We start from the raw sequence: 27,383 nt of genomic DNA on the forward strand, positions 1-27,383 counted from the left end.
TACTTCGCGTTTAGGACCGTTGGTGCTCCCGAGGGAGGGAGGGCGAAGACGGCCCCCACACCTGGATTTAGGTTGATCACAATCAACATGGGATCCTTCGAACAGGAAAGCCTCATTTTGTACAGACACTTTTTTCAGAGGTGGTGGTGGGGGAGAAAGGTGGTGGTGAAGATAAAAATCTTCAATCAAAATTCTGCCAATTTGCATTGTTCTTTAGGGAATAATAGGCTTTCAAAAGCCAAGGAACAAAAGAGGATTTAGTTTTCCAAATCTCCCCGAGGCGGCAGCAGATTGTGAAGCTGCTACTGGGAGAAACACAAGTATAAATTAGCAACAAGAGGAACGCATGTGGCTGGGCGCGGGGAGGGGGAGGAGAAGGGCGGAGGATAGAAAGATGGAGCACACGCTCAGGCTCCAAAGACTTTTCAAGCGAGGCACCCCATTATGTAATATTTTTTAGGAAAGATGCAGCCCCAGTGCCAGCGCACTGACCCAGCCACAAGGTGGGTTGCAGTAAGAAGCGTTTTGCAGGTTGAATCACTAGCTCAGAAATGGGGCCGGAGACTCCCCGCCTCCCCCTCAGCGGCCTCCAGGCCCCCCGCTCCCGGCCCCGCCCCCAGTTATGGCGTGAGTGCGCGGGTCGCCGGGGGCCCCCGACCCTACGGATCTGCAGGGGTTCTGTGTAAAAAGGCAGCATCTGGGAACTGCGCTTTTAAATTTTTATTCACGAGGTCTGAAAATGAAGGGATTAAGGTTTACTAATCGGCTTCTTAAAAACGGGATACATTTGCTATATAAAAAAGCCTAGGTGAGGCGTGCAAGGTGTTACTTTGATACATTTCCGTGATAGGAATTCTCTGGTCACGTTCAGCCCATCAGGTAATTACGGTAGAGCGTTGTCTTCATTCAGACTTGGACATCAGATAAAAGGCTGATTTAAAAATTGGCTGCAAGCTGGTACTCTTTAAGCACCAATCTCATCCATTCCCCGCTCCAATGGTAACCATTTTTTCACTCAGATTTTTTCCAAGTCTGGGCGTTTTATTAAAAAAAAAAATTTTTTTTTTTTTTAAAAAAAAGGAATCACAGTGAGATAACACAGGTCTAAGGCGGTTCCTGATTGGGCTTCGTTAAGTGGGACTGTTTTAGATCCCACAGAGCAGTTAGAGAAAGCCGCAACCTCAGCAGGCCCTCCGGGGACCGTGAGCCTGTGAGTGGCGGACTTCAAAAAGGACGCCACGGCGCTGGGGAGGAGGCGGTGGGGGTGGGGTGGGGTGCGGTGGGGTGGGGGCCGTCCTCGGGGGGCGGGCGCGGGCCGCGCGCGCGGACGCGGGCGCGCCGCTCCCCGGCAACGGCGCATGCGTCGTCCGGCCTCCCTGGGAAGCCGCGCAGCTTCGCGGGCCCGGCTCTTCCAATCGGAGTGCGCCGTTCTCCGAGTGCGTATCCTGCAGCGGCGGGGCGGGAGGCTAGGGCCGGGGGCCGGGCCCGGGCGGGAACGGGAGGTCGGAGAGAGTCTGGAAGGTCTCGGCGGAGAGTGGTCCGGGCCTCCGGAAGTGGCCGTTGTAAACTTCATCTCCACGCGGCGGGGGCCCCCCTGCTGTGCTCCTTTCGCTGTTTGTTTCTCCCCCCCCCCCACCCCGCGTCCCTGGGTCCTAGAGTCCGTCGGCTTCCAACAGTTTTGTTTTTTTTTAATTGGCTCTTAGCGTCCCCCTCATCCCCCACCTCCACACACACACACCCACCCCCGCGGTCCGCTTGAGCCTTTTGGCTAGCTTTGGAGAGGTGAAGCTGTCCTTGGGGTCGTGGGTGTGTGTGCGATCTGGATCGCGGGAGGTCCCGGAGGTAAACCACCAGGGTTGTGTAGGCTTCGAGGAAAAACGACTTAGGTGGTGTTGAACGGGAAGGTATGGGACTGGGGGGGTGGGGGTCTGCGCTGGGAGTTTTTGTGGGACCCCTAGTTTGCGATCATTACTGTCGGCGATGGGGACACGCCCCCCACTCTGGCTTCGGGGGTCTCTCCGCCCACTCGGAGGAAATCTCTCCAGAGCATCCTAACCCGGGATTGTCTCCCCGCATTCTTTGGGACCTAGATCTTTAAAAAAAAAAAAAAAAGGCTTGGAGCTTTTTTAGATTTCTATTTCCCGACTGTGGTTCCCCCCTCACCCCTCCCGAAGAATCTACAAGGCCCTCGAGGATAAAGGCCATGTCTTTTCCATTTTTCTTTTATAAAAAGGGCGAGCCAGACACACAGCAGTGCTAGATGTTAGCAATGTTAGATAAACGAAAGAATAAGTTGCATTAGGCTAACTTCTGCTTCTGCTCCAGGACTCCAAGAGAGTTGGAAAAGTCCTTTTTTTTTTTTTGCAGAAGTGGAGTCTTCTAGGACCATACATCTGCCTTCTTTTTAAAGCAGACCTCATATTACGCTGCATAATTTTACGTGAGAACCAATTTCACTTGAAGTGTAGCTCATGGAATACATGGCACATCGATGTTTTATTGTTCTAATAACCTTGGGAAAAGCATTTTTTTTTTGGTCATTTTACTTGGTCCATTAGTGCCTAGTAACAACAAAAAAAAATGGTATAGCAGGAAAAGCACTTGTTTGCCTATGAAACGAAGGGCCACAAAAGCACTCAGCCTGCTTTGAAGAAGATGAAGAAAGTAGTTTTAATCTGGAGCTTTTTTAGAAATTTACAAGCTGTGTGCGAGCGTGTGTTTTCACTGATTATAGACACCACCTTGACCATGTGTCTGAATGATTTTCCTAGGTATAAAGTGAGGATATGAACTTTCTTCTTAAGCTTGGTGTAGGAGTGAAAATTGTTAGATTTTTAACAAAACCTTCAGAGAAGGGATATTTGTCACAGTTGGCATAATAGCAGGGAATGACTTTGAGGTATCAATTTGTTCAGAGATAATACTATATTCAAATGGGAAGCATTAAAGAATCACAGATATTGGAGAAGTTGTATATTAGAACATTTTATCGCTTGTACACAACATTAGCCAAATTACTGTTTATCTGTGGACTTTCCTAGTGAAGTTTCAAGTATACTTCTTGACCTTTGCAGTTATTTTCTATTCCACTGATTGTTCTCCACTTTCTCTTTTTTAAACCTATTTTTATTGAAGTACTAGGATTTACAATACATTTTTTTTCCTTTTTGGGTCACACCCAGCGATGCACAGGAGTTACACCTGGTTCATGCACTCAGGAATTACTCTTGGCGGTGCTCGGGGGACCATATGGGATGCTGGGAATGGAATCTAGGTCGGATGCATGCAAGGCAAACCCCCTACCCGCTGTGCTATTGCTCCAGCCCCGGATTTACCATACTGTTAATCATACTTTTCATGCATTCATGTTTCCAACACTGCACCCAATTACCAGAGAGCCTGTTTCTTTCCACCCCAAAGCCCCCTCTCAGCTTCTCCTTGTAAAGCTCAGTTCTAGAGATAAAAATCTTGATTTTGTCCATTGGTGACTTTGATCATTTGTTGTTTTCTTACCATATTTCTTTTGTTTTGTTTTGATTCACACCTACCATTGATCAGGGCTTACTCTGGCTCTGTGATCAGGGGTATTTCCTGGTGGGCTTAGGGGATCCTATCGGGTCCCTGGTATTGAACTGGGTCTGCTGCATGAAAGGCAAAGGGCTTTATGTGCAGTATTATCACTCCAGTCCCACTGTTTCTTTTTAATTCCATGTAAAAGAAAGATAATGCTCTCTCTATTGTGGAGGTGATAACACCTACATATATAGTTGAATAGAGCTAATCTGAATTCCGCAAAGTTGTAAATTAATAAGTTGGAAAGCTTCACTTCAGAACCTTTTTTAAGAGGTATGTAGATTAAAAAAGTTAACATTATGAACAATTCTGCGCTAGTACATTTTAATATTTACATGAAGTAGATAAATCCTTCAAATGTAAAATTTAGTAAGAGTGAAGAGAATTAAGGCAATTTAAGGGGAAATTCTGAGTAGGTCTACAAAAATATAAAGTGTACTTCATCATAGGAAAGGGAATAATGGCTTTACATTGTAAAACATTATATATACTGCTTAAGTGTTTGCATTCAGAAGTAAAAGATTGCAAAATTCTCTGAATATAAAAAACCTGATTAGACATAGAACATTTAACATTAATGAAATATTGATTTATTATTGAAAACATAAAATCCCTTAGCAAGTTAGGGATTTTATTTTTATTTTTTTAAGTTGGGGATTTTTTTTCTCAAGCCAATTTATTTCATTTATTCCTTTTTTTGGGTCACACCCAGCAATGCTCAGGCGTTACTCCTGGCTTTGCACTCAGGAATTACTCCTGGCGGTGCTTGGGGGACCATATGGGACGATGGGGATCAAACCTGGGTCGGCCGTGTGCAAGGCAAACGCCCTACCTGTTGTGCTATCGCTCCGGCCCCCTAAGTTGGGGATTTTAAGCACACTTTCTAAGTCTAGAAGAGGGCCACTATACGCAGCACCATGAGTGAGTGCCATACTCAGTGCCACTTGTTGAAAACTTTGTTCTCCCCTTTAGAGGACCTCCTCCAATGCTTCTTGCAAAACTGGTTTCAAGGCTATGAATTCTTAAACTATTGACTGTCCATGAAGTTCCGTATCCTCCCTTCAAATCTGAATGATAGTCTAGTTGGATAGAGTATTCTTGGTGAGATGTTCAGTTCATTGATTTTCAGTACTATATTTCTCCATTTTCTTCTAGCTCATAGAGTCTCATTTGATCTGTTATGAATCTTACAGTCTTTCTTTTGTATGTAAGTTCCTTTTTCTGACCTTGCTGCTTTCAGCATTGTTTCTGTTTCTGTTTTTGGTTTTCGTCATTCTGAGCACACCGTCCTTTGAAGTTTTCCTGCTTGAGCCGTTTTCTCTGGGAACCATCAGGCCGCTTGTAGCTGGTTGCCTGTATTCTTCAACTGTAGGAGACTCTTATCTGTGATTTCTTTAATTATTGATTCTTTATCTAATTGGCCTTCATTTATTTTATGGTTGACTTATATTTCATTTTTTTTGCTTTGTTTTTGTTTTTGTTTTTGAGCCACATCCGGCAATTACTCTTGGATCTACACTCAGAAATCACTCCTAGCCGGATTTGGGGGACCATATGGGATGCCAGGGAGCAAACCCATGTGCAAAGCAAGCAGCTATGTTATCTCTACAGCCCCCATTGAATAATATTTCATACTTTGTTCATTGATAAGTTGATGACCATTTGTGTAGTTTTTATTTTCTGTCTGTTAGGAACAATTCTGTGTATGTTTTTGTGAAAGTCTAATAAATGTCTTAGAATAATGTCTTGGTGTTAGTTTTGATGGTTCTATTTTCTCACATGAGGGTTATTTATTTTTTTATTTATTTATTTTTGGGTCACACCTGGCGATGCACAGGGGTTACTCCTGGCTCTGTACTCAGCAGTTACTCCTGGCGGTGCCCATGTGGGATGATGGGGGTCGAACCCAGGTCAGCCGCATACAAGGCAAATACCCTACCCACTGTGATATCTCTCCAGCCCCATCAAATGAGGGTTTTTAAAAAAATTATAGATTAATTTTTAAAATATCTTTCAGGAAAGCTTTGTTAATCACAGTTTTTAGTGTCGGTCCTATTCCCGTGCTTTGATCTTCTTTTTCAGGGACCCTGATTATTTTCTTTGCCTATATTTGATATTTTGCCACTTTAATCCTATTCATCTATTTTTGTTGCTTTTGGGGGGGGGGTGGTTTGGTTTTGGTTTTTGGGTCACACTCAGGTGCTCAGTGGTTGCTCGCAGCAGTACACAGGTTACCATGTGATGCTGGGGATCAAGCCTGGGGTTTCTGCATGCAGTGCATCCCTTTGAGCTATTTTCCCAGGCCCTGTTGATCTATTGTTTGTTTTTCTTTTCGTTTGGAAGCATTTTCTTGTGTTTTAAAAAGACAACATTTTTTGTCATGCCAGTTTTCTCCTTTTTGTCCATTTTGTCATTCTCATTTAGTCCTGAGTACTAAAATGATAGTTTTCTTAAACTCTCAATCTTGTTTATATTTACATATCTGTGATATTACTTCATTTTTTTCTTTAATTTTTTTTGGCCCACACCCTGCAGTTCTCTGGGCTTACTCCAGGCTCTGTGCTCAGGGATCATTCCTCTGGGGCTGGGGTGTCGGAACCGTGTTGTGGTGCTGGGATCCAACCCGACTGTGGGTTGGCTGTATGCAAGGCAGGCACTGTAAACACTGCCTAAGTTCTGGTAAGTAAAAGTTGAGGGGTCAGAGAGATAGTATAGGTGTTAAGGTACTTGTATAAAATTTTTATAAAATTTAAAACATTATGCAAAAATTTTATACATATACAAAAAGTAAGCTCTGACTCCTGTCTTATTATTTTTTGAATTTGAAAATTTTTTTTTTGTTTTATTCAGGGACTGGAGCAATAGTATAGCAGGCAAGGTGCTTGCCTTGCATGCAGCCATCTTGGGTTGGATCCACGGCACCTCATATGGTTGGTTCTCCAAGTCACACCAGGAGTGATTCCGGAGTCCCAAGCCAGGAGTAAGTCCTGAGCACCGCCTGGTATAGCCCCCAGATATAAATTGATAGCATTTTGATTCATTGTCTTTCATGTTTTATACCATCTTGTTAATTTCTTTTAGTTATTTGGTGTACTTATAGTTTTCCTCTGTTTTGTGCGCGTCTTTATGTCATGCTTTCATTCATAGCATCTGTTCTTGCTCCTCTCATTTTCCCTTGTGACAAAAGGAAAAATAGATGCATTCCTTAGTTTACTTTTCTTTTGGTGGTTCTGGTGCTTGAATGTAGGGTCTCATGGCATGCAAGATGAGTACTTTACTGCTGAGCTAAATTTCTGAGTTCTTTATTTATTGGGGGCACAACTGATGGTACTTGGGAGCTGGCTACTCTTGGCTCAGTGTTCAGGTTGCTGCCAGCAGTGATTGGGGAACCGTGTGTTGCTAAGGATAGAACCGAGGGCTCACATATGTAAAACATGCACAACAGTCCTTTTAGCCATCTCCCTGACCCTTGAGCTTTGAGAATGGGGCAAGGTTCAGGTAGGCTTCCCAGTTCAGTTGGTATTTTTGAGTGTTAGAAATGATGCTTTCTGAAATGCTCTTGTTCTGTTTCTTCATATAGTTTGTTGTGGGCCTTCTCTGTGTCTTTATTCCTCCATCCTATTCAATTTTGCTTTTATCCTTCGCACTTTTACTTTAGCATGTGGACCCTTGTCTGGGAAGGGATCTTTGGCAGGTCGCTTTTGACTGCTCATGAGGCTAGACTGGACCAACTCTTTGGTGTCTTTTTAATCCTGCCTATTTCTGTGTCATCTTGAGATGGGTATACTTGTTCCAGTGCCAATAACTGTTCTCAAATTGGGTGGTTGTATTTTTTATTAAATGTCCTTTTTTGGAGGGGTGGCATGTCTTATCAGATGCTGTCTTTTATTCTCTCTGGCTTCTCCTCTATAGAGACCTCTATTTACTTGCAAGTTTTGTGGCCGTTGGTGGTTTGCTATTATTCATTTGTAGTTTGTGGTTCCTTTTGTTATGAATGTTGCCCCGGTTTTCTTATTTCTCTAGTTCCTTTAGATAGAATAAATGCTTTTATTTAAATGCACAAGGAAATTAAACTACAAAAAAGGCAAAATAATAAAAGGCAAAAGTAAAAGATATAGGTAGGGCTGGTAAGAGCCTGTTTTTTATGGGGGCTGTCCCCGGCATTGCCCAGGTACCTAGTGGTGCTCAAGCCCTGTACTGGAGGCACCTGTTGGTCCTGCGGTATGTGCTGTCAGGAGGTGCTGGGAATGAGCTCTGGCCTTCCACGTGCAAGGCATGTTTTCTACTACTTGAGCCATTTCTCTAACCCAAGAACCCATTTTTGTATTTTACCTGTTAGTCAGCTTTTTTTTTGACAGGGGGAGGGGTGGTGTTTGGGTTTTGGAATCATATACAGTAGTGCTTAAGGCTTATTATTATGATTTTTTAAATTAAATTACTGTGAGATACACAGTTACAAAGCTGTTCATGATCCAGTTTCAGTCATACAATGTTCTGACCTTCATCCCTCCGCCAGTGGACATTTCCCATCACCAGTGTCCCCAGTTTTGTCCCGACACCCGCAACCCCTAGCCTACCTCTATCGCAGATAGTCTCTCTCTCTCTCTCTCTCTCTCTCTCTCTCTCTCTCTCATGCACACACATTATGGCTCGCAATATAAATATTGAGAGGTTATTTGTTATTATATCAAATATTATCATATTTGTTCCTTTACCTACTTTTAGTACTCGGTTCTTATCCAGAGTGCTCATTTCCATCTATCGTTGTCATAGTGGTTCCTTCTCTATCCCAACTGTTAAAGCTCTGTCTAGGTTCTGTTCTTAAGAGATCACTCGTGGCAGTGCTCAGGATGTTGTGCTCCCATATGTGGTGCTAGGGATCAAACTGGGTCGGTTGTGTTCAAGGCAAGGGCCTTAACCACTTTATTATCTGTCTAGCCCCTCAACTTTTTAATTAATTTTTTTTTTGAGAGGAGGTGGGATTGCCAAGGATAGAATTCAGTACCTCATACATTGTAAGCGTGCAAATCATGTATATCACTGAGTAACAAATAGTCTGGTAGTACAACATGAGGACCTGAGGTAATTCAGCCTTGCTTGTGTGACCATGTGATATCAGAGATTGAACTGGGCTTGGGCACATATAAGGCATGCATCTTAGCCTCTCCTGTCTCTCTGGCCCCTACCTAATCTTTTAAATTGCAATAAAACACAGCTTTAAAAAATTCCAGTATGTACCTATTTGTTTTATAATCATTAAAAAAATACAAATTAGTCAAAGGCATATCACTTATAGTTTCAGGAATCACATATATACCACTGATATAGATATCGATATATCTATATATTGATATCTATATAGATACTATCTATATCTATAGTGGATAGTATAAATACTATCCATATCTAGGGCTGGAGCGATAGCACAGTGGGTAGGGCGTTCGCCTTACAAGCGGCCAACATGGCCGACCCGAGTTCGATTCCTCCGCCCCTCTCGGAGAGCCCGGCAAGCTACCGAGAGTATTCGATATGCCAGACACAGTAACAACAAAGTCTCCAATGGAGACGTTACTGGGCCCGCTCGAGCAAATCGACGATCAACGGGAGGGCCTTTACCTTTTACCTTTATATCTATATCTATATCTGTATCTATATCTATATGTCTATGTCTATTCTATTACTCTTCTTACAGATTTCATCCCAGCTAACCTATAAGCCAGACATATTGGAAAATTATAATTATCAATAACAAAGTATATTTTTAAGAAACTGGGATATTTTGAAAAAGTTGGAAGACTTACCATAAGTTTAAACACTTCAATTCATGTCAGTAGTGGTAGTCAAAGGTAAGCCTGCAGGCTCTTCTCTTAGTTGAGGGATGTTTTTGGTTTCAGGGAACCAGGAGAAGGAAGGTAAGTGGGTTTTTGGGAAGTGGGTATCAGGGCAGGCTGACTCTAAGAGTTCTCCTGGTAAGAGAAGCAAAGAAGTCCTGGGACTGAAGGAAGAGTTCCTGGGAACTGGGACTAGACCCAGACACTGCACCTTTTTGTGAACTCAGTCCACAGTTGTGTTTTCATTTTCTTCTTAAGACTGACTTAATCTTTCTTTTCTAGTGACTGAAATCTTTTTTTTTTTCTGATTATTTTTGCTTACCTTTCTAGGTGGATACTACTTAGTCTTGCCGTGTTCTCTCTGTGACTCTAATCATTCTTCTTCATTATTCCAATTTAAAACTTCTGTTTAAGCAGTTTTTATTAAAAAAAGGAATTTTTTGGGGGGGCTGAAGAGATAGTATGATGGGTATGGGTGACTTGTTTTGCAAGCAGTTCACCCAGGTTCCATCACCAAGACCTCATATAGTCCCTGTGTAGTACCAGGAGCGATCCCCATGTACTGCTGGGTATGGCACAACCCACCCCCAAAATATTCCTTTTTAGCCCCACATTTCTCTTGCATTTAAATTTTACCAGTGCAATGAAATGAAATATTAAGAAGCAGAAGAATCTTTGAAATGTGAGTGACTTGACATTAGAAATCCAGGTATTTGACATTGCTTCTCTACTAACATTTAGTTGTAGAGATTGGATAATATATAAGGAAATTTGAGCCAGTTTGGAAGGTAGAGTGCATAGTTTTAGTTTTAGCTTCTGTTACTAACTGCACCTTTACTTGCAGTTTACATTTTCAAGAATTGCTATTACTAAGTGTTTTATACCTTTGATTTATTTTCTTCTAATGTGTAGAGTTCAGATATGTAAAATTGAGCCATTTGGGAGAGAGAAACCCAAAGTGTGATTTACAAAGTTAGTACAGAAATTGTAAGTAAATGTTTAGGAACATTCAGAATAATGAACACTGTAATTTTCTACTTGTTGAAAATAAAAAATATTTCAGGTTTCATTTTTTTTCTGTTTAAAAATTTTCTTGTCTCCCCTCCCCCCTCCTTTTTTGTGACAGGGTGGGTGCAGGAGCACATATCCAGCAGTGCTTGGGGACTATCCCTGACTCTGTCCTCAGGGATATCTCCTGGTGGTGGTCATGGGATCATATGGGGTGTTGGGGGATCAATTTTTTTTTCAATTTGGGGTTGTCCACTTGTTAAGCAAGTTCTTCTATGCTGTCTAGTCTTCTGGTTCTTTTATTTATTTATTTATTTATTTTTATTAGTGAAACACCATGAGGTACAGTTGTAGATTTACAATTTTTTGTGCTTGGGTTTCGATTATACAATGATCAGATACCCATCCCTCCACCAGTGCCCATTTTCACCACCATGGATAATATCCCCCCCACCCCCATCCCCCCATCCCCCCCTGCCTCTGTGGCAGGGCAAGCCCCTGTGTTCTCTCTCTCCTTTTGGGTGTTGTGGTCTGCAAAAGAGGCATTGAGTGGCAAACATGTTCAGTCCATAGTCTACTTTCGACATGCATCTCCCCTCCTGGGAGGATCCTCCAAACACCCTTTATTTGGTGTTCCCTTCTCTGTCTGAGCTGCCCTTTCCTCTAGAATGCCCGACTGGCCACTAAGCTATGGAGTAATCCTCCTGGTGCTGATCTCAGCTATTCTTGGGTATTAATCTTACATTTTGTTACTTTATATCCCCCAGATGAATGCAATCTTTCTATGTCTATCCCTCTCTTTCTGACTCATTTCGCTTAGCATGATACTTTCCATGTTGTACCACTTGTATGTAAATTTCATGACTTCATCTTTTCTAACAGCTACATAGTACTCCATTGTGTAGATGTACCAGAGTTTCTTTAACCAGTCATCTGTTCTTGGGCATTCAGGTTTCTTCCAGTTTCTGGCTATTCTAAAGAGTGCTGCAATGAACAAACAAGTGCAGATGTCACTTTGATTATACATTTTTGCCTCTCTGGGATATATTCCCAGGAGTGGTATTGCTGGGTCAAATGGGAGCTCAATTTCTAATTTTTTGAGCATCGTCCATACTGTTTTCCAGAAGGGCTGAACCAGTCAACATTCCCACCAACAGTGAAGGAGTTCCCTTTCTCGCCACATCCGCGCCAGCATCGGTTGCTTTTGTTCTTTTGGATGTGGGCCAGTCTCTGAGGTGTGAGATGGTATCTCATTGTGGTTTTGATCTGCATCTCCCTGATGATTAATGATGTAGAGCATTTTCTCATGTGCTTTTTTGCCATTTGGATTTCTTCTTTGAGAAAGTTTCTGTTCATTTCATTGCCCTATTTTTGGATGGGGTTGGATGTTTTCTTCTTGTGGAGTTCAACCAGTATTTTGTATATCCTGGATATCAACCCCTTGTCAGATGTGTATTCAGCGAATATCCTTTCCCATTCTGTAGACTGTCTGCATTTTGGTCACTGTTTCTTTGGAGGTGCAGAAGCTTCTTAGTTTAAGATAGTCCCATTTATCTATCTCTGTTTTCACTTGCTCAGTCAGTGGCGTGGCATCTTTGAAGATACCATTAGCTTCAATGTCATGGAGGGTTTTGCCAACTTTGTCCAATGTACCTTATGGTGTCTGGTCTGATGTTGAGGTCTTTAATCCATTTTGATCTTACTTTTGTACATGGTGTTAGGCAGAGTTCTGAGCCTATTTTTTTGCATGTAGCCGTCCAGTGATGCCAGCACAATTTGTTAAAGAGGCTTTCCTTACTCCACTTCACATTACTTGCACCTTTATCAAAGATTAGATGATCATATGATTGAGGGGAGATGTCAGTGTATTCAACCCTGTTCCATTGGTCTGCAGTTCTGCCTTTGTTCCAGTGCCATGCTGTTTTAATTATTACTGCTTTGTAGTACAGTTTGAAGTTTGGGAGGTTGATTCCTCCCATTTTCTTTTTCCCAAGAATTGCTTTAGCTATTCGTGGGGGCTTATTGTTCCATATAAATTTCAGGAGTGTTTGCTCCATTTCTTTGAAGAATGTCATGGGTATCCTTATAGGGATTGCATTGAATTTATACAATGCTTTCGGTAGTATTGCCATTTTGACAATGTTAAGTCTCCCGACCCATGAGCAGGGGATATCTTTCCATTTCCTCATGTCCTCTTTTATTTCCTGAAGTAGCGTTTTGTAGTTTTCTTTGTACAGGTCCTTTACTTCCTTAGTTAAGCTGATTCCTAAGTACTTGATTTTCTGGGGCACAATTGTGAACGGGATTGTTTTTTTCATGTTGCTTTCTTCTCTCACTGTTTGCATATAGGAAAGCCATGGACTTTTGTGTATTGATTTTATAGCCTGCAACTTTACTATATGAGTCTATTGTTTCTGGGCCTTTTTTGGTGGAGGTTATTGGGTTCTCTAAGTATAGTATCATATCATCTGCGAACAGTGAGAGCTTGATTTCTTCCTTTCCTACCTGAATGCCCTTAATATCTTTTTCTTGCCTAATCGCTATTGCAAGTACTTTCTGGTTCTTTTTTTTTTTTATTAAAAGTATATCTTTGAAATACATTTTACAGAAGTGTGTCAGAGAATCTTCATTGTACATGTTAAGTTTGAGAATAACTCCCTTTTAGTTATTCTCAAATTTAACATGATTGGATGTTAAGGAGTACTTTTCGATGTGTAGGAGTGCTTTACCTATAATTAGGGTTCACAAACATTTCCCACCTAACGATTTTAACTCCTTTTTTGTGCAAGGTAGAGAACAAATGAATAAAGTCTAAGCAGTTTTCTTGGCTATTATTTCATTGTCAACAAGGACTTTTTCATTATTCATTTCTGTGCTTATTTTCCCTCTTTCCATATCCATGTTGGTGGTGGTAGTGTTGTGATGATGAGGCTTGGTTTCATACTAGGTTGTGGTGCTCATCTGGGCTACATATTTCGTTGTGGTGGTAGAATTCCCAAACAGCAGAGGTACTGGGATTGCACTCAGGCATTCTGGGGCTGTGCTAGGAACGAAGACAGGTACCCTTCTACTGAGCCATCCCCACGTCTCCAAGAGTCTTTTTTTAATTTTTTTCAAATTTTATTTTAAGCACTGTGATTCACAGTACTGTTAAGAGGAGGGTTTCCCAAGGGACTCTCATCAGATGTTGAGTGTCAAGAGTGAGAGGCCTTATTAGCATGTTCCCTACCATCCTCGTCAGGGCTATGGTTTAAAACTGTTGAAAAGAGCATCTTGTACTCGATGTTCTATTTTATGAACAGGATCTTTTTTCTTTTCTTTTCTTTTATTGAATCACCGTGAGATACAGTTACAAGTTTTCATGTTTGAGTTACAATCATACAATGATCAAACACCCATCCGTCTTCCAGTGCACATTCCTCACCACCAATCTCCACAGTATACCCCCCCACTTTCCCACTCCTACCTCCATGGCAGACAATTTCTCTCATGCGCACTCTCTGCTTTTAGGCATTATGGTTTCCAATACAGATACTGAGAGGTTATCATGTTTGTTCCTTTATCTACTTTCAGCACACATCTCCAATCCCTACTGATCCCTCCAACCATCATTTTCTTAGTGATCCCTTCTCTATTCCAGCTGCCTTCTCCCCCTGCTCATGAGTCAGGCTTCCAACTATGGAGCAATCTTCCTGGCCCTTGTGTCTACTGTCCTTGGGTATCAGTCTCATGTTATGTTATTTTATACTCCACAAATGCATGCAGTCCTTCTATGTCTGTCCCTCTCTGACTCATTTCACTTAGCATGATATCTATCCATGTCTATCCACTTACAAGCAAATTTCATGACTTCATCTCGAACAGGATCTTATTGATGTCCTAAATATGTACATATGTATATATAAGTATGTTTAATGTTAATGCATGTATATTTAGAAAAGTTAATACAAATTGAACAAAGACTATGTAATCCGACTATTGAGAGTTAAGAACTGGTATGTTCTTATATATATTATGAGACTTTTACTTGTGAAATGTAAATATTTTTATAAATATATTAAAAAGTTTGGAATATTTTAATTATTTTTGGATGTAGGGCTACACCCAGCAGTACCTGGGGGCTACTCCTGGCTCTGTACTTGAGGGGGATTCCCAGCAGTACTAGAGCCACCTTGTGAGGATGGGGTACAAACTGATATTGGCCACATGCAAGGCTAGTGCTTTAACCCTTGTTATATGTATGTTGTTCATATATAGATATGTATACTTATGCATATGCATATATACTTGTACCTACAAACACATACACACATATATTTGTTTTTGTGCCACACACAGAGATGCTCAGGGGTTACTCTTGGTTCTGCACTTAGGAAACACTCCTAATGGTGCTCGGGGTGGGGACTACATGGGATGCCAGGGTTGAACCTGGTTTGGCTGCGTGCAAAGTAAGTGTCCTACCTGCTGTGCTGTCTTTCCACCCACCTTGTGCAATTTTCTTAGTCCCAATTTGTTCTTTTATTTTCAGAGGGGGGTGGTTTAGCACCACCGCTGGCTGTGTTCAGGGCCTATTCCTGGCTGTGTGCTCAGGAGTACATGTGTAGTGCAGGGGACTGAATTGTTGTGTCTTACCCCTGTACTACTTTTCTGTCCTGACCCCTGTTTATTTAATGTATTTGTATAGAGAACCCCGGGGCGTCTAGGGGACCCCCAAGGCCACTCCTGGTGCTGCTCAGTCCTGCAGTATGTGCCTGATAGATTGGTGCTTGCAGGTCATCAGGGACACACTGGCAGTGCTCGGGAACCATCAAGTACCATGAAGTACCCTCCAATGCTGGAGATTGGGGGCATCTATGCCAGGGATGAGCCCAGAGCTCATACAGTGGGGAGGCATGTGCCTCCTGCTGAGTAGAACCGGGGTTACTTTACCTCCATTTTCAAAGGTGTTTCTAACTGCTGACCTTTTAGGAGCTTAGGTGTAAATCAGATTGCTTCCCCACTGTTGGCCTTGAATACAACTTTTTTATTGTGTGTTTTTTTTGGGGGGGCACATCTGGTGATGCTCCTGGGGTAAATCCTGGCTCCACACTGAAGAATTTCTCCTGATGATGCGGGGGGACCATATGGGATACTGGGTATTGAACTTGGGTCGGGTTGGCTGCGTACAAGTCAAGTACCCTACCCACTGCTCTGGCCCCTGAATTCAACTCTTTAGATAAGTCAGTAACCACTTGTCTACCTGCTTTTCAATTTCCAGTATTCTATTGCTATTGTCTCATCTTTTGTATACTTTCTCTGTGTTGATTTATCACTTTACATTCTCTTTGATGTTATTTCAGTGTTCCCCTCCCCCTTGGTGGAGGTGAGGCAAGGGTGGGGAGAAGAATATTCTAATCAATGATTTTTGTGGTGCCAGACAGCAAACTTAGGACCTCACACAAGTAACGATATGCTCTGCCACAGAGCCACAACCCCAGTCCTAGTCAGTTATTTTTAAACAGGAATTGTTATTCTTTCATTTATACTTGTTTTCTTACTCTAACATGTATTACATTTGCAATAAATAAAAGATGCCATTTATAAATGTAAAAAGTGTGGTCCAGGAGATAGTATAGTTTTTAGTGAGCATACCTTATATACACTCACTCAGGGTTCAGTCCTGGCACCAGCACCACTTGGTATGGCCCTGGTGGGCCTTAGGTGACCCGGGTGTTCCCTGTCACTGCAGGGCCAGAGCAGCAGGGCAGCACTGGGCCCTTACATTGAACTGCCAGCACCGTGACTAAAATTTCCCAGTGGGACCCACAGACCTACTCATTAGCACTTTGGAGCATTCTCTCCCAATAAAAATAAAAAAGAAAAGGAAAAGTGAAAGAACATGGTCTTTCTCCTACTAGCCAGGTGTAACAGGATCAGAAGGTCTCTAAGTATCACTCATGAACTGTGGTATTTCTCAGAGGACAGTAGTTTGTTTTTAGTCTGCCCACCTGGCTTTTTCACTGGGAATCATTTATTTGACTGCAACTGTCGCTAAGGCAAGGGCCTTAGCATGTTCCTTGTGCTTTCTTTTTGGGTTCTTGGGTCACACTCGAGGATTATATATATATATATATTTGCTCGAGCTCGAGCGGGCCCAGTAACGTCTCCATTGGAGACTTCGTTGTTACTGTGCCTGGCATATCGAATACGTCACGGGGGGCTTGCCAGGCTCTGCTGTGCGGGCGAGATACTCTCGGTAGCTTGCCGAGCTCTCCAAGAGGGGCAGAGGAATCGAACTTGGGTCGGCCATGTTGGCTGCGTGCAAGGCAAACGCCCAACCGCTGTGCTATCACCCCAGCCTATATATATATATATGTATGGTGCCAGGGATTGAGTTGGGATCAGCACCTTGACAGGCAAGTGTCTTACGGACTGTACGATCTCTTCAACAGCTTCCTTGTTTTCTTTTTTTTTTTGGGGGGGGCGGGGGAGGGGGAATTTATTAGAAATATTAGAAATTAAATTAATAAATTAATTAAAGGCCCTCCCGTTGATCGTCGATTTGCTCGAGCGGGCCCAGTAACGTCTCCATTGGAGACTTTGTTGTTACTGTGTCTGGCATATCGAATACTCTCGGTAGCTTGCCGGGCTCTCCGAGAGGGGCGGAGGAATCGAACTCGGGTCGGCCATGTTGGCCGCTTGTAAGGCAAACACCCTACCTCTGTGCTATCGCTCCAGCGATAATTAACATATTAACAAAAAATTAACAAAAGATTAGAAATTTTTTGAAATATGTTAATGAGCTGGAGCGATAGCACAGCGGTAGGGTGTTCGCCTTACAAGCGGCCAACATGGCCGACCCGAGTTCGATTCCTCCGCCCCTCTCGGAGAGCCTGGCAAGCTACCGAGAGTATTCGATATGCCAAACACAGTAACAACAAAGTCTCCAATGGAGACGTTACTGGGCCCGCTCGAGCAAATCGACGATCAACGGGAGGGCCTTATATGTTAATGAGAACTGTATTTTACAATGACCTCATTTTATAGGTTGAAGACGGCCTCGCCTGATATAAAACAAATGCTTAAAAATGAAACAGAGTTGGATATTACTGCTGATCTCAGAAAGAAACTCCATCGGGCAAAGAAAGAAAAATTAGAAATAACAACTAAGCACAATGCCGAAGTAGGTTTTATTTTTCTCCCAGATAATGTTTGATTCTTGTAGATACTATAATGTGTAGATAAAATATTTTGATCACTGTTTATTTGTTCCATATTATAAACTGTCTAACACCTGTTTCTATGTCATTATTACTTAATATAGTCAAATTACATAGATGTGTTAATTCTATAAAGTTGAATTTCAAGGAATAAATGTATTTTGTCTTAAACTATTTTTTGTTTTTTGGGTGACAATCAGATGTACTCAGGGGCTGCTCTGGGCATGATACTGGGGGTCACTCCTCATGGTACTGGAGCACAAACAAGGGGCTCCCATATACAAAATGTATGGTCCAGCCCTTTGAGCCGTCTCCCTGGCCATTGAAAAATTTAAATTAGTAATACTAATTGATAATTACATTTTTATCTTTAAGGGTATTTGTTTTATTTTTTTCTTGTGGTTTTTTTTTTTTTTTTTTTGGGCCACACCTGGTAGTGTGCTTAGGGTTTCTCCTGGTTCTGCACTCAGGGCAGTACTCAGGGTTTATTTCTGGCTCTAGTGCTCCTGGGTTAACATGTGGGATGCCAGGGATCCAACCTGGGTCAGCCACATGAAAGGCAAGTGTCCTACCCACTCACTGTTCTATCTCTTTGGCCTCTAGGACGTTTAAATTAGACACTTTTTCTTTTTGAAATCAGAATGTGGTTCCTTTATGGCCTCAATCATGGAAATAATATATTTTTTGATACTAGATTTGAGAGCTGGGCTGATGGTACATACTTTATAAGTAGGAGCTATAGAGTTGATTGCCAGGCCTCCATGGTCCTCTGAACACCATGGCATAAAAGCCCAAAAAACTTAAAAAAATGAAACATCAATTTGAGTGTGGCTTTTGAGGCAACACCTGGAGGTGCTCTTGGCTACTCCTATGTCTGTGCTCAGTGGTTGCTTCTGGTGGTGCCGAGGATCGAATCTGGGTTTTCTACTTAAAAGCATGTGCTTCAGCTCCTGAGTTGTCTTTCTGGCCCTAGCGTATATTTTAAGATTATAGTATGATTCATATATAAGCTTAGATTTTTTGTTTTAATGTATCATGACTCTATGTATATTTATTTCAAGGAGAGTAATTATTTTTCTTTTCTAACACAACTCACAGATTCTGTGTCTGTTTTATATGCTGTATTTTTTCCTCCTTTTCTCTAAATCTTATTAACTTTTTAATTTATTATTTTTTTACTACAACTAGCAGTGCTTGCATGTTATTGCTGGCTCTGCTCTCTAGGGGTTTGCTCCCTGCAGTGTTCAGGGGACATGTGTGCCCGGATCAGATTTGGTGCACTGCGTGTAAAGTATATGCTCTGGTCCTTTGAGCTTTCTCTTCAGCCCAAGGCCCTTCATTCTTAAAGCACAGCTTAGGCAACCTGGTGTAGTGGAAAGAATATCATTTTACACAAATCTGGACTCATTCCAGGCCTTCCCATTTATAAGATATGTGACTTAGGCTAGTTATTTATTCCGTATATTATTGGTTTCTCATTGTGAAATGCTGGTTCTAAAAGGTTGTTTTGGTAATTAAATGAAATTTGTAAAGTGGCAGTGTACTGTAATGGTTATAATTTATTGGCAGTTCTGTGTAAAGTAGTATGTTTTATGTCCTTTTTTAAGTTCTGCTGTTCTGTTGGAAAATCTTTTTGAAAACTTATTCTTTTAAAATGATAACTCAGGTGTTTTTTTGAATTTGTTTTGTTATTGCTCTTCCACAACACGTTGCTGCTACAGATATTTTAGAATGAAAAGATTTATTTCATGCTTACCTGATTATTTTTATGTGCAAGCCCCCAGAGAGCTGAAAGAAGTAACCTTGTTTTGACACTCATGTAGCTCATTAGCACAGGGAGGAGGGTTTTAAAAACTGGGATCCTCTGAGACAGAAAAATAGGGGATTCATGGACTCAGAAGGGGACAAAACATACAAGTTTTTGTTCACCAATAAATTAAGTATTTCCTTCAACTATGAAGTTGACCCAGCCTCCTTTAGTTAGCCATTGTTGTTATTATAATTTTTACCCATATGATATTAGCATTATTTTTGACTTTATTATCAATGAAAGCACGGTATATATCACTAATTCAGTTACTGAAACATTTCAGTTATTGAAATACAGCTTTTACTATCACAAAGAAATTGCAGTGATTGTTAGATTTGGTAGTAGAGTTTGTTACTCAGTGTGTTATTGAAAAATATGTAGAGGGACTGGAAAGATAGTGTAGCAGGTAAGATTCTTTTTTTAAAAATTTCTATTAGTGAAACACCATGAGGTACAGTTGTAGATTTACAAATTTTTGTGCTTGGGTTTCAGTTATATAATGATCGAGTACCCATTCCTCCACCAGTGCCCATTCTCCACCACCACGGGTCCCATCATCCCTCCCACCTCCCATCCCCCCCATCCCACCCTGCCTCTGTGGCAGGACATTCCCCTCTGTTCTCTCTCTCCTTTTGGGTGTTGTGGTTTGCAAAAGAAACATTGAGTGGCAATCATGTTCGGTCTATAGTCTACTTTCAGCATGCATCTCCCATCCTGGGAGGATCCTCCCAACAGGCAGGTAGGATTCTTGCCTTGTACACAGCTGACCTGGTTTCAGTCACTGGTCCCACATATGGTCCTTTGAGCCTTCCAGGAATAAACCACAAGTACAACTGATACCCTCCAAAAAAAAATGTAGATAAGTCTGCCTTGCTTGCAGACAATCCAGGTTCAGTTCCCAGCACCCCATTTGGCCCGTTGGCTCCATGAGTGCAGAGCCAGAGGTAAGCCATGACACCATTGGATGTGACCCCCAAACCAATGGCAAAACAAAAAACAAAAACAACCAAAAAGGGGAGAGAGAAATAGAGAAGTATGTAGATTATGTCATCACAGATTGGTTCATATGTTGTATATTTGTTCCTACATTGTCGTTCTCTTTTTCAACCTGTTTTTTTTAATTAAAATTAATTTTTAAATTTTTTTAACATTTTAAAAGATGTTCACAATAATTAATATTTTAAAAGATGTTCATAATAAGAAATATTACATTTAATATTTCAACACCAATCCCACCACCATTACACCTTCCCACCACCATATTTCGCATGTTTGCACCCGAACCCCCCAAGCATGCCCCCCAAAAGGACCTAAATAATTTATTTTGCATTGCTTGTTAGGAATAATCTGCAAAAATGACCCCAAAAAGTTTCTTTAGTGGAAAGTGTGTGAAGATTTTTGTATTTCACCCTGGAGCCATTAAGCTTGTCTTGGTACACAATTGGTATAGAGTATGAGATGTCACGTGCTCCAGGAATTCTAAAATTTTAAACTTAAATATATATTAGCGGAGGTTAGTGAATGAATTAATTTTAACTGGATGGTGACTTTAGGACCCAGAGGATCTCAGTGGTGTGTTGCTCTCATATTGCTTTCTTCTGAGAGATTTACTTCTGCGTCTCTGGATCATGGCTGTTAATCAGCTTATATGGCACTAGAGGCAGTTCCTGGGCATGACTGCCAGGTTATTGGAAGCACAGGGAGATGGGGGAGGTCTCCCATTCCTGACTCACTGTGAACTTGGAGATTTTGGTCACAATTCCTGCATACCTGGGTTTTTCAGCAGATTTACTCATGGATGAGGTTGGTTTGAGCCTGTGAAAGTTGGCCATGAGCATGGCAGCGATTGATTTTTGGAGGTTTTCAATTGCCGGGGCTATATTGGGGCCTGTGGCGGGGACTCACCCGACCCTCCTGGGTTGCCACGGACTTTCTGTGTCTTTATTTTGTACATTTAATTACATTATTCTGTGAGAACTTTCTTTGCCTTATGGTGCAAATGAAGATTATAAAGGTGAAAAAACGTTCTCTTAGAGGCTGAGACATGCTTTAGAAATACAAAGAAAGACTGGAGAACTACCCATTGATGAGGCTTTTAAGAGAATGCAGACATGTTTTTAAATAGAGGGAGATGCCATTCAAAAGATTTTGTTTTTGTTTTTGGGCCACAACTAGTAGTGCTCAGCGTTCACTCCTGACAGTGCTTTTAAGACCCATTTGGTGCTGGGGGTTGAGCTCAGGTTGACAGTTTGCAAGGCATGCACCTTACCTGCTGTATTATCTCTCTGGTCCCTAATACTGCTTTCTTCATGGCCCTGCCTATTATGTCTGAAAGCATATTTTCTGTAGACATGGCTGTAGTAAGAGTTATACCATGGAATCATCAGGTTTCATTTATCTTCTCTCCTCAGTCTTCTGGGACTTAGAATCAGTCACCCCAAGCGGATAGAATCTCTCTTTCCTCTGTCTTTAGTGGCCCGAGGAGACCCAAAGTAGCCTCGAGGTAGACTCTCTTCAGACTTAGCCATCTTTGAAAAAAATGTTCTTGGGGCTGGAGCAATAGCACAGTGGGTAGGGCATTTGCCTTGCATGTGGCTGACCCGGGTCTGACCCGGGTTCGATTCCCAGCATCCCATAAGGTCCCCCGAGCACCGCCAGGAGTGATTCCTGAGTGCAAAGCCAGGAGTAACCCCTGGGCTTCGATGAGTGTGACCCAAAAAGAAAAAAAATGTTCTTTTGTGGGTCTGTGAATGGTAAATGATAAATAAGGTAACATTTGCCATATACTGTTTACTGTATACTATTTGCTGTATACTATATAAATAATAAACACATTTGCCATTTACTATTTTATAGTATGCAATTTAGTAGAATTAGTTATATTTATTGTGAATATAATTACAGTCATCCCCATTATTGTATTTTCAAAAATATATTTTTATTTCAAACAAACTATGTGCTAATCAAACATTAACATCTCATCTTATCCTTCCCAAAGACCCTGGGAGCCTCTAATCTAAATTTTGTTTCTTTGAATTTTCATATTCTAGGCAGGTAACTCATTTAAGTAGCTACTACTCATGCAATATTGATTCTTTGCTTATTTTACTTGGCATAATATTTTCAGGATTTATCTATGTTGTAGCAATTGTATTGTGTATGATAATAGATCATTTTTACATTCCTTGGTAGAAGTATTCATCACTTGGGAATTAAAATATGTATTTAAAAGCCTCAAGGCCCTACCTGCCCCCTAAAAATCCTGGCGGTTGCCAACTTTCAGACCCAGTGGGAAGTGCAGGTCTGGGGGTTCAGTTATGGTAAATTCCAGGCCTCAAGAGTTAGGGGATAGGCTGGTCCATCTCCTCTCCTTGTTTCTATGGGACCCTGGAGGTCACGCCTATGAACTGCCTCTGGCTGCTATTTAAGCTCCTTAAGGCCATGATCCAGAGACACACAAAAGAATCTCGGAACCTAGCAAAGGGCTCACTGCAGAGATTTCTCCAGACCCTAATTATCTAAAGTTTTAAAATTCCAAGAGCACGTGGCCACTCTTGCAGCCACATGACATCTTATGCTATTCATAACAAGCAATACAAAAGAGAATATGGGGAAGATTGTCTGCCATAGAGGCAGGGGGAAGACTGGGATACTGGGGCAGATACTGGGAACCTTGGTGGTGGAAGATATGCACTGGTGGAGGGATGGTTGTATGATCATTGTATGACTGAAACTCAAGCATGAAAGCTTTGTAACTGTATCCCCTCATGGTTCAATTAAAAAAAAAACCCTGAGGCATAAGGCTCACAGTTGCAAGGTTTGGGGGCTGATAATGGTGGAAACTCTATGGATTTTAGAGGCTAAGTTAGTAGAGAGACAGAGAGAAAGGGAGACAGAGAGAGAAACAGAGATAGAGACAGAAACAGAGACACAGAGACAGAGAGAGGCAGAGACAGAGAGAGAAAGGCCATTTTCACTTCCATTTTTCATATCCTTTGTATGGGACACATATATTATTCTCCCGTTCAAAGCTACTACGTTTGTGGGGAGATCTACAATGCAGCAGTGCTTCCTCAAGTTGCTTTTAGTCAAGAAGCCAGGGAGGTAATGGGAAGGTCCAGGTACATGTTCTGGAGCCTTGAGTCTCAAGTTTATGAGACTTAGTTTTTCTGTTTGTTCAGATCTCATAATGTTTCAAAACTCCTTGCACATTTCCAGCTCTGATGTTCCCTGGGGCCACAGCCTCACACTCAGCTGCTATGCTTCCTCAGGTCTGTGCTCCTTTTGCAGTTGTGGTTCTCGCACTCGTGTTAACAGTGGAGATACAAAGGTCACAGCTGTGGTGCCGCTAGCACTCACTGTGCTACCTGTCCTGGTGCTGGCCAGAGATCATACTTCCTGGCACTTTGCACATCTTTAGTCGAGATGCTGGGGGGTTGCGGTCCGTTCTGTGATGCTTTGACAAACCTGGCTGGAGTGAGACCAAAGATTGCTGGTGACTCCAGGGGTCACAGAACAGCAGATCTGCCTGGATTATGCTCGAGGCATATGGGACTCTGGGGATTTGGACTTGTGACCATATGCTGGCAGGACATGTGTTCTAAGTTCTAGCAATTGTCCTGTGGACCACATTTTTACCTCTTATAAAATGTAATTCATGTGCCTTTTTTAATGGCATTTAATTTCTTAGATCAGGTGCTTTATTATGGTTTTTTTTTTTTTTGCTCACTTGACATGTTCACTTGTCACCTAGTGTTTTATATCATTTAATGAATTGTCGATTAGATCATCAAATTTCAGAGTGGATAAGCACCTCATAAATTATCTGTTCCAATTTCTGGCCTGTCTTCTGTCATACTATTTAAGGGAAGTAGTTCAATTAGAACCTAGTTTATTATAGTCCTGAAAACTGGTATTTTTATTACTTTATGCTCTATCATATGCCAAACACGGTAACAACAAGTCTCAAAATGGAGACATTACTGGGCCCGCTTGAACAACTCGATGGACAACGGGAGGACAGTGCTACAGTTCTATGCTCTATCAGTAATACATAATCAAGAAAAATAGTATGCAATATTTGCTGAACTATATTTTGATGAAGTTTGTGTCTTGATTTCATAAAGGGGCTAGAAGAAGAGAGAATTATTTTCAAGGCCTTACTATGCACAGCGGGTAGGGCATTTGCCTTGCATGCAGCCGACCCGGGTTCAACTCTTCCGCCTCCCTTGGAGAGCCCGGCAAGCTACCAAGTATATCTCTCCCCTATGGCAAAGCCTGGCAAGCTACCTGTGACGTATTCAACATGCCAAAAACAGTAACAAGTCTCACAATTTGTTGTGAGATGTTCCTGGTGCCCGCTGGAGCAAATCTATGAACAACGGGAGGACAGTGCTGCAGTGCTACTATGCATTGTACAATTAAAAAAATTCTTTTTTGTTTTTAAGTTGTTTTTGATTGTTGTTGCTGTTTTTTGTTTTTTAGACCAAACTTGGTGCTCAGGACTTTCTCCTGGCTCTGGTCTTAGGGATCACTGTTGGTGGGCTCAGGGGACCCTCTGGGGTGCTGGGATCATCAAACTGGGTTGGCCGCATGCAAGATAAGTGCTCTTCCCTAGGTATTATAACGCTAGTCTTTAACAAATATCTTACATGTTACTTTTACTTTTCCATTAAAATTTGTGATTTATTTTTATTTCTAGTTTAAATTAAAATATTTTTCTATGCGAATTCTCTAAATAAGAAAATTAATAAAAGTTATTTGGTGAGTAAAATGAATGCTTACCACTGCTCTTGTAAAGTACTATTTTATGAATATTGTCGAAATAAATTTCTCTAAGGAGCTTTAATGTTTGGGGGAATAGTCTTGTAATCTTGGAGATAATGTTTAATACTGGTTCATAATACCAGCAATCTGCTTTCAGTTGGCCAGTTATGAGAGCCAGATTGCGAAGTTGCGATCTGAGGTTGAAAAAGGAGAGGCATTGCGGCAAAGTCTGGAGTATGATCTGGCCGTTGCCAGAAAGGAAGCTGGTTTTGGAAGACGGGCTGCAGAGGAGAGATTAGCTGAGTCGCATAGGATCCAGGAAAAGCTGTGTGGTAAGACTCTTTCTGCTGCTTGTGGCTAGGTTGTGACCTCATTGTGTATCATTCTCACTGTTGTGTGTATATTCCATATAGTTATGGGTTTTACTTATTGCTTAATGGACACTTCACTGAGTGTGTGTAAAGTCGCTGACAAATAATTGAGTGAACATTTTTCTATCTTGCATGATTTTTTTAAAATAATTTTCTGAATGAAAAGAGGGTTCAAAATTCTTTCAGTCATGTTGAAGAATATTTGTCCCATAATAATCAGTAGAGTCATGTTGTGAAAAACAAAAAACACATTCTGGGCCTCCTATCACGTATAATCTGAATCAGTCTCTGGCTTGAAAATCTGTATGTTTAAGAAGCACCGCAGGTGATTTTGTTCATTGATGAGCTATAGGAAACACTTAAGACTGTGTTTGGGAAAGAAGAAGGAAGTAGGTTTTCTGTTTGGGGGCCACACCTGGTGATGGTCAGGGCTTCCTCCTGACTCTGCACTCAGAAATGACTCCTGGTGGACTCAGGGGACCATATGGGATACCAGGGATCGAACGTGGGTTGGCTGTGTGCTAGGCTAGCGCCCTACTCTCTGTATTGTCTCTCCACCTCCAGGAACTGGTTTTAATTCCCCAAAGTTAGCTCTTTTTGGGTGGGATGGAATTTGGCCACACCCAGAAGTGCTGGAGGTTACTCCTGGCTCTGTGCTGGGGAGTTTGATCCTGGCAATGTTTTGGGAGACAAAGCTATGAGGAGATCTAACTTGGGTTGGTCATATGCAAGGCAGTCATCTTCACCCCTGTATTCTCTCTCCAGATTCCAAAGGTATCTTTTATATAGCACAAACAGGCATCTTTTAATATCTTTTTATTTAGTGTAATATAAACAAACTGGAGTGATAGCATAGTGGGTAGGGCATTTTCCTTGCATGAGGCTGACCCAGGTTCGATTCCTCCGCCCCTCTTGGATAGCCTGGCAAGCTACCGAGAGTATTTTGCCTACATGACAAAGCCTGGCAAGCTACCCATGACGTATTCAATATGCCAAAAAACAGTAAGAGCTTTAACAGTTACTGGTGCCTGCTCGAGCAAATCGATGAACAACGGGAGGACATTCCTACAGTGCAGTGCTAATATATATAAAGAAATGTGCTTTGTTAAGTATAAGCTCTTAATCATGGTCAACACCATGATCTTGTGATAGAATGTTACTAAAAGCCTTACACAGGGATAACTATTATAATGATTTTGTTTAGTTTTTTTTTTTTGGGTCACACTTGGTGATGCTCAGGAGTTACTTCTGGCTCTGCCCTAGTGGGAATTAGTCCTAGTGGTGCTTGGGGAATCTTACAGGGTCCTGGGGATCAAAACCAGGTAGTTGGCTTGTAAGAAAAGCACCTTAACCCACTGTACTATCATTCCAGTTCCCCGTAATAATTTTAGTGGCAAGAATTAGCTTGACAAATTTGTTGTACCTTATTTGGAATCAATTTGTAACTATTATTTTGATATCTGACTTTTTATATATTGTTTGCAATTTTTTACAGCTGTGTAAGGACAATAAAGTTTCTATTGCATTTGTGAGTTCTTATTTTTGTAAGGTAATATGAACAGTAGCACAGCGGGTAGGGCGTTCGCCTTACAAGCGACCAACATGGCCGACCCGAGTTCGATTCCTCCACCCCTCTCGGAGAGCCCGGCAAGCTACTGAGAGTATTCGGTATGCCAGACACAGTAACAACAAAGTCTCCAATGGAGACGTTACTGGGCCCACTCGAGCAAATCGATGAACAATGGGAGGACAGTGATACAGTGATACAGTGATATATTTCTATGATTTTGTTGCCTACTGTCTGAACCCCATCAAATATGGTGTG

General features: G+C 41.7%; 1 protein-coding gene across 1 annotated transcript in view; it reads left to right on the forward strand.

The window, feature by feature from the left end:
* Positions 1-1,375: 1,375 nt before the first annotated feature.
* CCDC171 (coiled-coil domain containing 171) overlaps positions 1,376-27,383 on the forward strand; it is a 339,207-nt gene continuing 313,199 nt past the window's right edge. The window contains exons 1-3 of the mRNA XM_056117342.1: positions 1,376-1,436; positions 17,439-17,574; positions 25,345-25,519. Of these exons, the coding sequence (XP_055973317.1) occupies positions 17,470-17,574; positions 25,345-25,519 (280 nt within the window). The 5' untranslated portion in view covers positions 1,376-1,436; positions 17,439-17,469. The remainder of the gene's footprint in view (positions 1,437-17,438; positions 17,575-25,344; positions 25,520-27,383) is intronic.

The sequence above is a fragment of the Sorex fumeus genome, unplaced genomic scaffold (genome assembly GCF_029834395.1).
Source record: "Sorex fumeus unplaced genomic scaffold, SorFum_2.1 ptg000034l, whole genome shotgun sequence".
NCBI classification, from domain to species: Eukaryota; Metazoa; Chordata; class Mammalia; order Eulipotyphla; family Soricidae; genus Sorex; species Sorex fumeus.